Here is a 15,352-nt window from a genome sequence, read left to right as displayed (position 1 = left end):
CCACATCGTTTTGGATGTGTCTCACAGTCTCCGAAGAGCACGTTACCGTGATCGAAGCCGAGCTACAGCGTCATCGACTTTGCAAATTCAATCAGGCTGTCTTATACCATCACTACCAGCCTGTTGACTTGCGTGGGCGACACTAAACTGATGCTACCCGCCACCTATGGTGCGTGCTTGGTCGTCACTGTAAAGAATGGTTATACACGGAATAATGTCAGCTGGGTTATTGCCCGGATACTACGAGATTACGAAGCCTGGATGTACGACTTAATAAGAGAGGGGCTGAATAGGATGCTGAACGAGCGAGAAGCTCTATATGCAGCAAAGGGTCCAACCTGGCGCGAAAGTTCCACTACCAACACACACACATGTCTCTGCATCGGACTCACGAGCCCAGCATTACCAAGAGGGCAGGAATTCCGGATCATGATTGGGTCTACTGGAGTGGGCTCTTGGTAGCTGGTAAACGAGTTTTGATTGCCACTATACCCCTCGTCCTCCAAAGTGATTGACCTATCATCCTCATCACTGTCTTTGGAACACTCTTAGCACTAGTGACGGGAAGTCTGCCAGCCTGGGCTTCAAAAAAATGGCCCTGCCGCCGAGACTCGCATAACTCATATACCCTGACCCAAGGAAACGGATCGCAGCATGCATGCAATCTTGATACTGGGCAATGGGAAGGGACTGAACTTGGAAAACCTGGCTGTTGGATCGCAAGTATAATACAAGCCTTATATTACGCTTACCCGAGTTGTACTAGGACTCGTCACAGTTTTATGTATAGTTCATCTTATTTGCGCCGCCGCCATGACCAACAATACAGGCTATCTACTGGCTATTGGAGGAGTGGGTATGCTACAGAACGTGGTAGTAGTTGGTTGGAGAAGGAACCCGAGAGCTTTAGGAGTCCATCTTGATTTCAAAGAGGTTGTGGGTGACATGACGGCGATGGACGCGCTATTGAGGTTGGAAGCAAAGTGCCCATCAGCCGGTAGGAGTTTGCTACCCATATTACTTCCTGGGGAACTCTTGCCAGCTGAGATTGAGAAATGGCGGGAGCTGAGTGCAACTTCTGGCAGCCTACCTGGTGGCGCGAACACTACTTCCTCTACAGACATGACCAGCATCAATCTGGTTCCTGAGTCATGGGCAGCACGTATAAGAGCGTTGGGTAGTCTATAGCCATACTGGCGGTATAAGTGGATATGACTAGGAAGTCGGTGAACGCCAGGATACCAAAGACCATTAAAATCTGTAAAGTGGCGCAATCGAGGCCTTTTAGGGCATCTGCCAGCTGCACGCACTTAGCGAAACGATATTTCAACTCTAAAAAAAACCACCATATCTGACCTAGTTCAAGCCTCCCCATTCCTGTCTTCACGGACTATTGGTTGTGTCAGGCCATTCATCAACGATTAGCGACTTGCTAAGCGAGGAACTCTCCATTTTAAAAGTCCAGAACAGAACCAGACTTGAACGGCAATTGAACTATTAAAGAGGGCTTGCTCACTTACAGCTGAAATACAGAAATGTGTAACGATGCGAAGTCTTTATATACCGCAAGACCTTGCCCGTCATGTAGTTCTATCATCTTCTAAGACACTTGAAATCCCACAAAGGTCTGTTAAGTGAAAATGGTCTCATCGAAGAAGACGCTGGCGCTGCTGTTTATTAGTGCGGCAAGCGCATTACCCGCTATCGCTGAGGGCAACTCTCTTGACTCAAGAGCAGGTACGTAAAAATTGCAATTCAGTGCCTTTGAATCCTCTCAACTAACATTACTGCGCTCTCTAGTCTGCAAAGCCAACGATCCGAACAACCAAGCATTCCAGAAGAACAAAGCCAATGGATCTGCCTTTTGTTCCACCTACATCCGAAGCACCATCACATCCACTGTGACTCCAGTCAGCACCAAAACCCTCTTCGTAACGAAGAATATCAAGACCACTACGACTGCGGTCAATACCGTCAGGACCACCGTATCAACTGTTACCATATTCACCAAGATAGGCACAGTGTCGACTGTCGTGACAAAGACCAGTACCGCCTTCATCACTGATTATCAGACAGCGACAAGCACATTCATCAGCACGACTACCCCAAGAGACACATATACTCTGCAGAGAGTTGGAACAATCACGTCGCAAGTGACTGAGACTACCACTAAAGCGGCTGCTACGACTGTCACTACAGTAATTGATGCACCGACTACAACGTTTGTTCCAGCAAGCGTTGTTTACACTGGCGGATTAACTACTGTTCTTACAACCCGCTATACTACGTGAGCACTTTCAATCACTTTTATCGTAAGGATATATACTAACACTCACTCTTCTAGTACCACGTAAGACTTTAAACCTTTTGAAAAGGCAACTGCTTACTAACTGTGTGCAGTGCATCGGCATCCGTAGTGTATGTACCCGACGGTATGTTCTCTGTATCCGCTATGCTAATAAGCTCATACTGACTCGGTTATTAGCTGTGGTTCACTGCAGCGTTGTCGGCACATCTGGATCGACACCTGTTGTCATAAGAGGTGGCTCATTCAGTTTCGGCGAGTGCAAAGAGATTTGCAACGACTGGCGTTACTTCGGCATCAGCAGTACAAGATGCTCGTGCTATGTCTCTCATTCGTGAGTGCCCATTAGTGAATGTCATTATTTGGACATTCTAGCTGACTTTCTATGTAGGGGGGATACAGTTGTAGCAGACAAATCTTCTGGTATCACATTCTGGGATCTCGAATGTGATTCTGCTGATCCTGTAAGTTTATTACATATACCTTGGAAGGGCTATAAGCGCCTTACTGACTTCATCCAAGCCCAACAACCGCCGCAAGAGAGCGGTGCAGGCTGGATCGGTGCCTAGTTATCTGCCTAACAAGACACCGAGTGCCGTGAGCAGTGCTTGCTCATGCCTGATTACGAAGTCCGCTGTAGCCGTGACAACAAAAATCACAGCCAAATCCTCCAAGATTGTCACGATTACCAAGACCCAAAACGTGGTTTCAACCGTCACAAACCAGCAAAGCACCATCCTCACGACCACGGTGACTGGCACTTATACCCGGTCTATCACCACCACGATCACTAGCTCTCAGATAGTAGGTCAGACAAATCGTCTTACTGCTACAACTACGGAAGTGAAGACTTACATCGTTACCAACTTTGATCATCTTGTTTATGTGTACAAGACACAATTTGTCACGGCTACCAACTTCCACTTAGTTACTACCACTAGCACCAGGACCATACCAAACACTCGCTACAACACCGTTGTCGTCACTCGCACGCAACCTACAACGGTCACTAGGGATGTTTACACATCTTCGCAAACAGTCCTTTCTACGCGCACTGTATTCACCGGAGCGTCAACTGTCACTGGCGGAACGACTACCTTATATGGCACTATCTCACGTTTCTAAAGAGCATATTGTTTGCATTGCTGGTTCTAGATTAAAAGACACTCCGGGACAGGAGGTTACAAAGGGGCGGTAGAGACAGCTAGAAAACATCAACACATATACTAAAGCATTATTCTCCAGGCAGTAAATGATCTGCCCTAGACTAACGGCTTTTTAGTGGGATTATTGATTACATAAACTTCCCGTGGAGATAGCCGTCATACATGCGCCATTATTTTGAGTTTTTCTCCAAGCGTAGGCCCTGAAGTTTACAGACAATATATGCGCCACAAAGGCTGCGGGAGGCCGACCATTAGAGCGATACAACTTCCCCGCTTCCTGCCTTAAACAGCACTCGTGATTAAAGTTCTGATTTCAGTCTTCCTCTTCTAATCCTATCTTTCAACAGGAACAATAGTAAACCTTGCTTACATCCTTCGTTTTCCCGTCTTACCTTGTTTTTATGTTTCAATATTAAGTCTAGCTTACGGACTACCCTACATGGATACAGGCAAGTTCGATGAGGTTGTCTATCAGGCGACAAAGGAGATATTTGTACACGACAAAGCGAAAACCAGGAAACTTGAAGCTGTGACACGATACCTTGACACGCATCAAGGGAACAGAAAGTCGGTACTCAAGCTTATCACTAAATACGGCGGCAAGGCTGTTCATCAGTCAATATTGAGGCTTTTATCGAATGAAATGTACGAGTCGAACATGATCGCCACTCAACATTTTCCCGATGTATCTGAGCCTTCCGTGGTCCAGAGTGAGGCTGGGACGCTGTTGGAAAAGGAAGCGACGACAACCGAACAGGCTACTCTCGAGGATACCGCAAAAGCCCATTGGAATGACAGTCAGGAAAACTCAGACTCTTCAGAAGCCACAATGGTCCCGAACGGTAATCTTAATTAATCTCACTGGCCGCATATATTGACTGACCCGATCGGTAGTGGTTAATGGCAGTATTGCAGAAAATGATGTTGATAGCTCATTGGTCCTTCCAGTATACCTGCCGTTCCCCGCGGAACATATGCTTATGGAAAAACTACAAAAGATCCTTGAACTGGCTTGTTATCAGTTTTGTTCAAGAGCCCTCCCAAGCGTCATGCAGAGACAAGGTTGGGATTGCCCTGAATCGATAGAGCTGAGCGAATGGGTAAAGTTTGTCGGACGCGAGAAAGATGTAGTTTGGGAAGGTATTAGTGAACCCACGGAGAACTTATTGCAATCAATTGCAGCAATCAGACATGCCGCTGTCCATCGTCTACGCACCAACTCAACAGGACTAGAGCAATTTCTCGCCGATGCAGAACGCCTGGCCGTCGTGCTGGGTGATGGTACATTCACACAAGCTATCTCTCAATTGCGACTCGATACACATGCGACGCTTATGGAGCTCATTCAGAAGAAGCAGTCTACCCAGCTGCAACTGGAGAAGGCTCAGGAAGAAATAGCGAGGCAGCGCGCTGAACTCGATCAGAAGGAACAGGAGGTTCTACGCGGCATGACAAACCAGGTCAAAAGGTATGGTGACCTGGCAGGAGAAAGGCTGGAAAGGGTTCTACATCTTATGGGAGACTTCAGAGTAACGTCGGATGACCATAGTGCAGTGCTGGAAAGCGTCGATGCTATCGAGCATGAACCTCTCTCTGACGACAACAGTGACTCTGATGACGAAGAGCAATTCGAGGATTGTAGTGAGACATGATTTGATCATCAAGACATCTATTCATCTAGTCCATTCACTTTCAATTCCAAAGTCCATCAAACCCGAGAGACTGTTCCAAGTTGGTATCATGCCGGCCGGCTACTAACTCCCAAATTCCATGCAAAAATGCCATGATGAAAAAGGCTCTTACTCAGTGTAGATGACCTTGACGCCAATCTCGCGTAGGAAGAGATTCTTTTTCTTGGGCAAGGTCAGATTGTCGTATGTTTCGCTAGATGCGTTACTTGGTGGCATCTTGTAACTGAGGACCTTCTGCTGCACTTGCCGCGCACTCTTGAGAAGCACGGAACTAGGCGATTGCTCATAATCAGTCGACGCCGATCGTTTGATGTAATGTTTACGGACGATGCAGGCTGTTTTAGCCATGTATGTGAACAGAGTGGGCACGATACCCGACAACAGGTTCGGATGTCCGCCTCTAGACTTGACGCAGTCAGAAAGTGGAAGAAGGTAGTCAGTTGTTGATAGTTCTTGGTCCATATGAAAGGTTGTGGTAGACTCTAAGTACGCTATAATGCCGGCGAAGAAATTGGTGTGTTGAGATGAGAAGGGAATGGACTTGTTAGACGGTGGCCGCAGAGCTTTTAATTTTGCAGTCAATATCCAATATTGCAACATACTGCGAGCGCCTTGTATATATGTTGGCTCAAACGATGAAGCCTGGTTACACGTCTCTTATATGTTAGACATTGTAAAGAAAACAGAATGTAGCTCAATACTCACAAAGCTCAGTCCTAAAAGGAAACTGGCTAGTGAAATAGCAGCAGATATTGCATTTGAACCTTCTTCTGCAAGCTTTTGCTGGGTCAGCTTTTAAATTTTTGAAGCCAGAAAAGATATTGCTTCTGAACGGTGTATGAACTACACAGACGTCCCTTTTTTATCTCGTTGATATAAGTCACCTGCAGACACTGCGTTCACGCTGTGGAATACCTGTGGATAACTAAACATGAGTTCTGCAACCAAGGTCCGGAACGGATTATCTGGCGAATCGAACCCCGAGGAGATGTTGCAGACCAGGGAGAGGTAGCGGCTTGATAAAGGGTTCGGGTCATTCGCCGTCAACAGAGGATGGTGAATGTGCGCATCCGAGATGCTTTGCCCCCTTCCGTCTTGGGCTTCGAACGTCCGAGCATGTAGGGTGGATGGGTGAGTCGACGCCATTGTCAGCGTAGGAGAGTGATAATAGCGCACGAGATGGCGACTATATTGAGGAGTCAAGTAAATAACGCAAAGCAAAAAGGATCTACAATTCAGCCTTGGCCGGCGGAGTAAGAACCCACAATCATTGATCGAGGCAATGTACTTCAGTGTTAGCTGTCCTAAATTATGTCCTAATGTGCAATACGTATTATGAGAGTCTAAAGACACTTTTGACCAACCTGATATATCCTTGGACTTCAACAGACCTCCACGCTTGTAGGTCTACATATACCCTTAGACTTATGTAATGAAAGGATCTTTGGTCCATAGGTAAAACGGGGTGCCCTATATTAATATTTGAGGATCACCATTATTTATATACAGATCAGGACATATATTGATTCTGACGTGAGTAGCCTCATCCCAGCTGACGGCATCTTAATGGCCAGTTGTGGTAGCAGCATAGCCCGACAGCCAAGAGTATGTAAACCAACGAGAAGTCAAAGGAAAACACTTGAGGAGTCGTGTTGACCGAAGTACTTAACTAGGATGGAGCCTCCGAATACCTCCATGATTTTGTAGCTTAACTAACTCTTTACTCGTAGATAACTTTCCATTGATCGACTGTATACGTGGCTCTTCCGTCTGACAGGCCAAGCCTGTCAGGGTCCACTTGCGTCCCGATCCGTTACTTGTTTTCATTCAGGCTGATGGAAATACAGTAATATCAATCCAAATCTGTAGATAATTTGAATTGATCGACTGTGTACGTGGATTTTACGTCTGACAGGCCAAGGTTGCCAGGGTCCGCTTGCGTCCCGATTGGTTCTTTCTTTAAGCTTATGCTAGAATAAATGTGGTCATAACTGTGTTGAAACGCCACAATCAGGGTCAGATAGCTAACTTGTATACCGAAGTGTACAGAAGGTACCAGTGTATTATTCATGAATAGCTTTTTTGACTGGATAAACATGAAGGTGCAATTAGTGAAGTAAAAGCTATAAGAAGGCAGACCAAAGACACAATAATCCTTTTTCAATCAGTAACAACAATATTTCTATCCTCAGTTACTTCAAGTTCTAAAAACGACAGATCTCAACATGAAATTCTCCCTTGCAACCATCACAGCTATCATAGCTGCTTCTGCTCCTGTCGCTATGGCAGATGACTGGAAGTGCAACGGCTCCGGATGGGAGGGAGGCCTTAGACGTCTTTCTTTCAAATTTAAGGGCTACTGCGAACATGAGTCCGGCCGGTGCTTCTTGCGTGCTATTCGAGGAAAGGGTTTAGTAGCGCAGAATTGGCAAGCTTGGAAGGTTGAAGACGGCTGGTGGCAGGTTGACGTCAGCACTACAGCTGGGTAAGTAACCTAAGTTATTCATAGACAAGTTTTACTGATTGTTCTGTTATCCTAGACTTGCTTGGCAGGTTAACAACGCCATTCAAGATGTCACTGGTGAGTGGCGCGGTTGCTGGCCTGCCCAGTAAAAGCAGCTCAGTTTACGGTGGCTATTGGTCAGATCTTGCAATTGTCTTTAGTCTCTGAGGAATCGACGAATCGGAATCTCTTGACCACTTCTGGATTTTATCACATCTTGTTTCTCAGTATTAGTTAGTCAGATACAGTCCTTACCTATCACTATTATCTAAATACATACTTCACATGAACTCAAGTACAGCTCCTTAAACCGCAGTCATTGCCGAGTTAGCACTGAACATACCTACCCTTGATTTGAACCTCGATCACTCGCGGTCAACTATAGGCTTTGTCTTACCATCCTCTTCAGCTATTTTGAAGACATTGTACGATTCCGTAAAGAACAACAGGTCTACGCTGCGGACGCTGCAGAACCTCTTGATGTCGCCGTAGTCTTGGTAGGCACAATAAATAAGATGGAGTTAGAGGGTTACAATCGTAATACGGCGGATCTTACATCTGGCCGGTATGATCTTATTGCTGCTGTTGCTTAAGAACATACCGAGCAGTACGCCAATAAAGAAACCCAATGGTATTCCCGACGGTAATTGCAACGGTATTATGAACCACTCCGATTGCCCGACGGGATACCCCGTAATGTGGATTAAACGAAAACTCAACGAAGGGGATAACCTGGGATACGGGAACCTTAATCGAGAGTAGGACTTTCTAATATGGCTATCCCGCTTTTATCCCGTCAAGCCCCGCAGGGCTATCTCAGCACGGTCCATGAACAGCCCGGCGCTATTTCCTCAGCACCAGAGAATTTATCCACTGGTAAATTTGAGTTCAGCCATGAAACGATACCTTGTCGATGGGGGGAAGAGAGCAAGGATCTACGCGATAAAGGTCGTGAAGACACCATCAGCTATTTCTCAGCCGTGTTGGCTTTATCTCTTCTCGGTATATTGTAACAGTCCGACGCAGGGATTATCCCATTTTAGCACCCAATTGGTTTCCAATCCTCCATCTGGCCTTGCGTGTACTAATGAAGTTTAAATTGCGGGCTTCTCTTCTACGCCCAATTTAGCGCCTTTAAGCGACGTTATTTCAAGACGCAACTGTCCGCGTAATCTCCGCCGAGTTGAAAGGCCTGACGCCCAACAGAATCCCACGTAAGCAGATGGACGGGACGACTCTCTTTGGCTAATAGACCCAGCAATGCTTCCCCTATGGCGCTCATAGGCAGCCACGACGCTGATGCAACTGCCAATCATACCAATAGGCTTTCTCGTTGCAACACTGTAATCTCCACATACATATGAACGGGCAATATCATAGCACAAAGCATCTTCGCAGATCAATCTGATTAAAGGTGATATTTTTCAACTACGCTTTTGTAAATCTCCTCGATAGGATCTCTTATAGTATCTTAGTAGTATCTTAGTAGGTTGACTATGCTTCAATTAAACCCTCCAACAACTCGATGCTTTTGTGGTCCACAATCGCTGCGCAGTGTCTTTCCGTCATGGCATCAATTATCTCACGACTTGGCATCATCGGCCCAACCACAGCCCACGCAAAGCCATGGAACGCCTGTCTTCGATATTCGCCCCAGACATCTTCCAACAGCATCTCGGGTCCTCCTTCACCATGCAAAGCCTCCAGGTAAGATAGTAGAAGCTCCTTCTCATGAAGTCGTCGATCATCGATGGATAATGAGCCGATGATAAAGTAGGCCACGTCGGTCATAGCTGATCCAGGATGGATAACTTGCCAGTCAAGAAATCCAGGTTCTCCGGTTGGCGAGATAAACGTGTTACCGATATGCGCATAGCCATGAATGAGGCAATTCATCCTGGTCTCTGAGCGCCAAAGGGTCTCGAATGCTGCCATGATGCGCTCCTGATCCTCCAGATGCACCGGCACGGGTGGTCTGGTGTCTGGATCAAAGCGTTTATCCCATTCCTCTGGACTCAATAAACTCGTAACAGCATCTTTCAAGGAAAATGCCTTGGCCAGAGATGGAAGATCCTCGCCTCTGTTACCCCAAGTACCGGCATGAAGCGTCGCTAATTGCTTGACACCCGCCTCGACTCGGCTGACTGGCCATGGCTCTAAAGGATTTCCAAATGAATACCCTTGTGCTTTCAGGTCTTCAAAGACTACAAGTCCTTGTCCACGGACAGTGTCGGTACCAGCGTATATTGCGCGTGGCAGAGCCATGTTTAGCGTAGGTGCAATGTTGTAATAGAATTCGGCTTCAAGTCTATAGACGGCCAACATGAAGTGCAAAGCCGACTTAACGGCTGGGTTCAGCCCGCCTTTGACGCACACTTTCTTAGTAGTATCGTCGTTGAAAGTCAACTTGACAAAGACCTTGGACGCTGTTCCGTGAATAGTCTCAATGATAGTGGCCTCCTTGACCTGTCTCTCAAGAATCGTGGTAAACCATGGGGCGGTGAGATCCTTTGCTTTGATGGGTAGAGGGTCGATTGATTGCATGACGCCTTTGACTTCCGGGGCTGGGTTGTCCATCGTAGTTGGTAAGCTGATGAAGTAGCGCGGACCACTGTTAATGATATTTATCGAACAGTGTGAATGACGGGATTTGCGTAACGAGTAGGATAAGAAACGAAGGTAATCGTATTTATATATCTACTCAGCGCAGTATCTTACTTGGACCCTGGTTGTAGGAACCCATTCCTTGCTCTTCTCTGCAGGGTATACTACTAGACCTGAACTCTAAAGTGCTTGCATGGATCATAGGCGTGCTTGAAGTTAAATCCGGCACCCTGGTAGTTCAATTTGTCATCTGTTGCTGATGCAGTATGTATATTACGATATGCGATGTGACTTTTCGGAAATAAAAGTTCCAATCACTCTGGGTACCCGCGGGCCCTGTCAAATGGTCCCTCGTAAAAATAAACCATATATTTGAGACCACATTCCTTGTACACAGCAGAAATGGACCTATCAATGAAGGCTTGGCGGTTTCTGTAACACTTGCTCAGCCATCGATCAACCCGATTATATACATATTCAGTGAAGAACTGAGTTGGGCAATACGATTTGTGTAGTTGCCGGTCTGAGGAATACGGTGCCAAAATAAAGTAGCGGAGTCGCTGCTCTTAGCTAGCGCAAACTGTCTGAGCTAATACTGCAAACATGATCCCGCGGGACGCTACCCTGACGCCAGGTACGGATATTCTCGGCCCATTCCCGTCGCGTCCAAGTTCGGGACTTTTCTCCGACCACTTCGGCTCCGGCACCGAACAGACCAGCGATAATCTACCGTAGAAACTCATGGAATTGGGTATGAACTGTAGATACAGTACCGAGTTAGCGATTTACACCCTTCTATTGGTCAGCTGGCCAGCTTATAAGACGGAAATAGATGAGGTACTGACGACAGAGAGACTAGCCAATCATAACTGCAGAGAAGCTGCACTCATACCCAATTTCATGAATTGATTCGGTACCCGCTTTCCGAATCGTCAAAAGAAGGGCGTCATTCAGAGATGGATGAGTCACAGCAGCTGTATATTTATAAATATCTCTTCATACTGAAGTGCGCGTAAATATCTGTTTGCCTTCTACCCTGTTAGAACTCACAAACTTCAGGGTTACTGCATCATACCATCGCGATGGCAGCTACATCCATCAAATCGAAGTGCAAGTCACTGTCCTGGACAAAAGACTCCTTCTTCATATCTACCGATTCAAACCTATTCCCCATACCACGACTCACAGAAATCTTCGACTCAGCCGAATTTTACTGGGCAAGAGCTTTAACGCCAGAGGCCTTCCGGGAAGCCCTGGATAACTCGCTTTCCTTCGGCGTATACGAACAGACTGAAAACGCCGACAAGTCATCAGAAAATAAGCTCGTTGGTATCGCTAGATGTGTTACGGACTTCGTCACATTCGCGTACCTCACGGATGTGTGGATTGATCCAGCCCTTCAAGGGAAGGGATTGGGAAGCTGGTTAATTCGATGTGTCCATGAGGTTTTGGACAGCATGCCCGATCTGCGAAAAATGATGTTATTGACAGGAGATTGGGAACTATCTGTGCCTTTCTACGAGAAGCTGATGGGTATGAAGGTGGTGGAGAGTAAGAAAGGTGAAGGACTTGCTGTTATGGAGCGTAAAGGAAGAGGTCATCCGAGTTATGGCAAGCCAGGTACTAGTTATAACTAAACATGGGAAAGTAACGTAAATGATATGGAAGGGGGCGTGATAGAAATAGAGTGAAATAGAACCTAGATTATCTATTCTGATGGGTGTGGGATGCTAGAAGTGAGAACCCATTCTATCGTTTAATACAGAGTGCCATCACTGATGACCAGAATGGGACTGCACTTGGTATCAGGCCTATGCTCAGCAGCCAGCTCACGTCCAGACTTCCAACTTCCAGCCTCAAGCATCTGGAGCAGACTCAATTCTACTCCACGAGGCTTGTACCTGCTCTGCAGTATCTGATGTAACTCGTCCAACAGAGCGACGGTCATAGCTCGCCACTCAACAACGACGTCCGAGGAAGCATCAAACTGTGGAAGCTCTTGGCCGGAGCTAACCTTTCCAGCTTGAAGATCATCTGGCTTGAGCTTGAGGACTCCAAGGTCGACAAAGACACCGCCGTTGCGGTACTCGGGTAACCCAGTTCCGAGTTCCATCTTCTCCCAAGTGTAACCCATCTGTCGTTCGAAAATCACCGACAAGGAATAAGCGAGCCACTGCGTAAGCTTATGGAAAGGCTGAATTCTGCTTCTCTCTTGCTTATCGCCCTGCTCATCCGCAATGTCGGCGAGAACTTCAAGAGGCCATGCATCGCCGATCGGCTGGCCATTGAAGACCGTTCTGTTGCCTGGCCAAGATGGGATCAAGAGGGTTTGTAAACAAGACCAAAGTTGCTCATAGTTTAAGGTCTTGGAGCCAGAGGCTTTGGTCACGAGGTAATCTGTAGACTAGCGGTGAGCATGTGATCTTCAATGCAGGCGACGGACATGATAGGTAAACTGACCAACCAGATTGCCAGGACGTCCTGAATCTCCGAACATTTCTGGGTGTTTGAGCAGCGATGATCCGACTGCTTGGAGAAGCTGGACTCGTGATGGAACGCCGACCATGGGGTTTTCAGCGGATACTTGGAAATGCGTGTTGAAGTCTGGCTCTTTTAGTTGAACCAGTCCCTTTCCTACACCGCAATATTAGCATCAGTAGTTGCAGTCAGTGGAGTTAAACATACCGTCAACTCTGTTCTTCAATGAACTGTCAGAGCTGAAAGCGCCAGCCTTGAACATGTGCAGCGAGGCCACGGCGATACCCTCACTTCGGACAACTTCCTGACCAGAGCCAGGCTCTTTGAAACGCCAAACATCACCCGCGCCAGCATCCAAAAGAACCGAAACAAAGAATAAATCCACCAGGCGTCGAGTAGTCTCAGTCTTGTCGACTTCGGCTTCACTGGACCACTCTTTGATCAGAGAGTCAACACGGGGAACGCCTCCAACTTCGAAATGCTGCCATCGGCCATGAGGAGGAATCGTGTCGTATTTGTCGGGACCAAAGTCGCGCTAGAAACCATCATCAGTTACAGGGTGTTCGCATGGTGGTGGTTTTTACTTACGTCGATGACTTTGGATACGTAATCAGCAACTTGGCCCATGCGGCTCTCGTCGTAGTCGAAATGCTTCAAGTTCCCCCGCTTCGCTGCCTGAAAGACCTTGGAGGCATGGTCACGAACAGCTTGCAGAGAAAGCAGATAGTCCCTATCGTTTGCCATTGTGACGGTCAAGATAAATTGAAATATTTGATTGAATGTTGTTTGTGTAAGATGTTGTAATGAATGAAGTTACCTTCGGGGGTTTTGTAGATAAGATAATAGATAGCATACGGTGAGAGAAAAGGCGGGGTCCGCCGAACAGCGTGTCAACCAGCTTGTCATACATAACTAGCAAACAACCCCTCATTGCACGGCCAATCATTTTGTGGATTTATTATCGTGCTGATTCAGTAGAATCTCGTGTTCGCAAATGTTAATTATACATTTTGCGCGGACTTACTCTGACAAGAAGACTGTTGATTCGGTATATTTACTGCACCATGCATGTCATATACCTTCTTCTTAGGGAATAGCAGATCAAAGTCAGCTTCCGCCTTCGGAGTGATAAGGATTATAATCCATGAGCTTGGCATAAGATTTATCCCGTGACTCATGTTTAACAAGATTGAGATTTAATACAAATAATCTAGGCAGTGTGTTTAATTCTCTCATTTCCCTCTGCTAATCCCCTTTCACTAGTTCTTGAGTCTGAAGTTTAAATCATGGCGAATATCTTAAACTGTCCTCCTCTGACACGGGACTCCGTTGTCGAGGCACACCGTCTGATCGAGTCTCATATCCATCGGACTCCAGTGGTGACAAGCAGCTTTATCGACAAATTAGCCTCAACCCCGAGAGATACTGCCTTGTTTGATGGTCAAGATGCCCCTTCTCAGCCAGCTAACCCTCAGTTCAAACTGCACTTCAAGTGTGAGAACTTCCAGCGTGCAGGCGCCTTCAAAGCACGAGGGGCTTTCCACGCCATCGAGAGACTCAAATTAGAGCCCGGGTGGGCAGAAAGCGGTGGCAAAGAGAAGGGTGTTGCTACACACAGCTCAGGTTCGTCTCTTGCTCTTTGGTGCAAAGTGTGACGGCTGACTCTATCGATGTTAGGCAACCATGCACAGGCACTTGCTCTGGCAGCTCGAGAAAATGGCATGCCTGCTCATGTTGTGATGCCTTCAATCACGATTCTCAGTAAGGTCGCTGCTACCAAAGGCTATGGCGCAAATGTCATCTTCAGTACTTTAACAGATCGTCTTGCCGTTGCGGAAAAGGTCGTGGCTGAAACAGGTGCGCGACTTGTGCCCCCGTATGATCACCCAGATATCATCCTCGGACAAGGCACAATGGGTCTCGAGTTGCAAGAACAGGTCAAAGGCCTAGATGGCATCATCACACCTTGCAGTGGCGGTGGCATGTTATCAGGAGTAGCACTCAGCTGCGAAAACACAGGGATCAAGGTCTTCGGAGCCGAACCTTCATTCCAAGGCGCAGATGATGCCAAGCGTGGAATGGAAAAGGGAGAGAGAATAACTTACGTAGACAGCATGTCTATCGCGGATGGGCTACGCTCTTATCTCGGTGTTCATCCTTGGGGAATTCTCTACGAACGGAAGCTTGTCCATGGTATGTACAGCGTGTCGGAGGAAGAGATCAAGGCGGCTATGAAGTTGATTCTTGAGAGAATGAAGCTCTTTGTGGAGCCCAGCGCTGCTGTGCCGCTTGCTGTTGTGTTATTCAACGAAGAGTTCCGATCTATGGTTGAGAAAGAAGCGAAGGGTGGCGTTTGGAACTTAGGCATTGTATTGAGTGGAGGCAACACCACGACGGCTGGAATTACGAAGCTCTTTTCTGAGCAGGAGAAAGACTATGTATAAATACGAGAGAATATTCGACTCATTCAATATTGTGCTCGTAGCGCATTGCCATGACATAAAGCTCCAGATCCTTCATGGCATCTTGCACCGTCGTCTTGGCCCTCTTGCCTTCCGCAGCCATCTCCCAAAACGCCTTCATCTCTAAAGTATAGGGATCCTCA

At 47.0% G+C, this 15,352-nt stretch overlaps 8 protein-coding genes across 8 annotated transcripts; 6 read left to right on the top strand and 2 right to left on the bottom strand.

Annotated features, from left to right (window-relative positions):
- Positions 1 to 813: 813 nt before the first annotated feature.
- On the top strand, positions 814 to 1,188 carry B0J16DRAFT_323631 (uncharacterized protein; the record flags this gene model as incomplete). Its single annotated transcript, XM_046125781.1, has 1 exon — positions 814 to 1,188. The coding sequence occupies one exon, from the start codon at positions 814 to 816 to the stop codon at positions 1,186 to 1,188; it is 375 nt and encodes a 124-aa protein (XP_045978504.1).
- A 452-nt stretch (positions 1,189 to 1,640) lies between these two features.
- On the top strand, positions 1,641 to 3,430 carry B0J16DRAFT_323630 (uncharacterized protein; the record flags this gene model as incomplete). The annotated part of the gene is made up of 7 exons (XM_046125780.1): positions 1,641 to 1,737; positions 1,801 to 2,287; positions 2,345 to 2,350; positions 2,401 to 2,432; positions 2,486 to 2,639; positions 2,697 to 2,769; positions 2,828 to 3,430. 7 exons carry the CDS (start codon positions 1,641 to 1,643, stop codon positions 3,428 to 3,430), a joined length of 1,452 nt encoding a protein of 483 aa, XP_045978503.1.
- A 480-nt stretch (positions 3,431 to 3,910) lies between these two features.
- B0J16DRAFT_417726 (uncharacterized protein) lies at positions 3,911 to 5,123 on the top strand (the record flags this gene model as incomplete). The annotated part of the gene is made up of 2 exons (XM_046133694.1): positions 3,911 to 4,313; positions 4,366 to 5,123. The coding sequence occupies 2 exons, from the start codon at positions 3,911 to 3,913 to the stop codon at positions 5,121 to 5,123; spliced, it is 1,161 nt and encodes a 386-aa protein (XP_045978502.1).
- Positions 5,124 to 7,387: 2,264 nt separating this feature from the next.
- Positions 7,388 to 7,775, top strand: B0J16DRAFT_387987 (uncharacterized protein; the record flags this gene model as incomplete). Its single annotated transcript, XM_046131713.1, has 2 exons — positions 7,388 to 7,647; positions 7,703 to 7,775. The coding sequence occupies 2 exons, from the start codon at positions 7,388 to 7,390 to the stop codon at positions 7,773 to 7,775; spliced, it is 333 nt and encodes a 110-aa protein (XP_045978501.1).
- Positions 7,776 to 9,058: 1,283 nt separating this feature from the next.
- Positions 9,059 to 10,311, bottom strand: B0J16DRAFT_348249 (kinase-like domain-containing protein). Its single transcript, XM_046128701.1, has one exon. The coding sequence runs from the start codon at positions 10,240 to 10,242 to the stop codon at positions 9,160 to 9,162; it is 1,083 nt and encodes a 360-aa protein (XP_045978500.1). The 5' UTR covers positions 10,243 to 10,311; the 3' UTR covers positions 9,059 to 9,159.
- Positions 10,312 to 11,194: 883 nt separating this feature from the next.
- Positions 11,195 to 11,966, top strand: B0J16DRAFT_180337 (uncharacterized protein). Its single transcript, XM_046122586.1, has 2 exons — positions 11,195 to 11,275; positions 11,329 to 11,966. Exon 2 carries the CDS (start codon positions 11,352 to 11,354, stop codon positions 11,904 to 11,906), a length of 555 nt encoding a protein of 184 aa, XP_045978499.1. The 5' UTR covers positions 11,195 to 11,275; positions 11,329 to 11,351; the 3' UTR covers positions 11,907 to 11,966.
- B0J16DRAFT_180340 (uncharacterized protein) lies at positions 11,966 to 13,579 on the bottom strand. Its single transcript, XM_046122587.1, has 4 exons — positions 13,336 to 13,579; positions 12,955 to 13,282; positions 12,730 to 12,903; positions 11,966 to 12,666 (listed from the first exon to the last, which is right to left on the bottom strand). The coding sequence occupies exons 1-4, from the start codon at positions 13,489 to 13,491 to the stop codon at positions 12,026 to 12,028; spliced, it is 1,299 nt and encodes a 432-aa protein (XP_045978498.1). The 5' UTR covers positions 13,492 to 13,579; the 3' UTR covers positions 11,966 to 12,025.
- A 128-nt stretch (positions 13,580 to 13,707) lies between these two features.
- B0J16DRAFT_309611 (tryptophan synthase beta subunit-like PLP-dependent enzyme) lies at positions 13,708 to 15,196 on the top strand. Its single transcript, XM_046124917.1, has 2 exons — positions 13,708 to 14,370; positions 14,425 to 15,196. The coding sequence occupies exons 1-2, from the start codon at positions 14,034 to 14,036 to the stop codon at positions 15,189 to 15,191; spliced, it is 1,104 nt and encodes a 367-aa protein (XP_045978497.1). The 5' UTR covers positions 13,708 to 14,033; the 3' UTR covers positions 15,192 to 15,196.
- The last annotated feature ends 156 nt before the right edge of the window (positions 15,197 to 15,352 follow it).

Source organism: Fusarium flagelliforme, assembly GCF_020744385.1.
Source record: "Fusarium flagelliforme strain FIESC 12 MPI-CAGE-AA-0113 chromosome Unknown B0J16scaffold_7, whole genome shotgun sequence".
NCBI classification, from domain to species: Eukaryota; Fungi; Ascomycota; class Sordariomycetes; order Hypocreales; family Nectriaceae; genus Fusarium; species Fusarium flagelliforme.
This window is presented reverse-complemented; position numbering and strand designations above follow the sequence as displayed.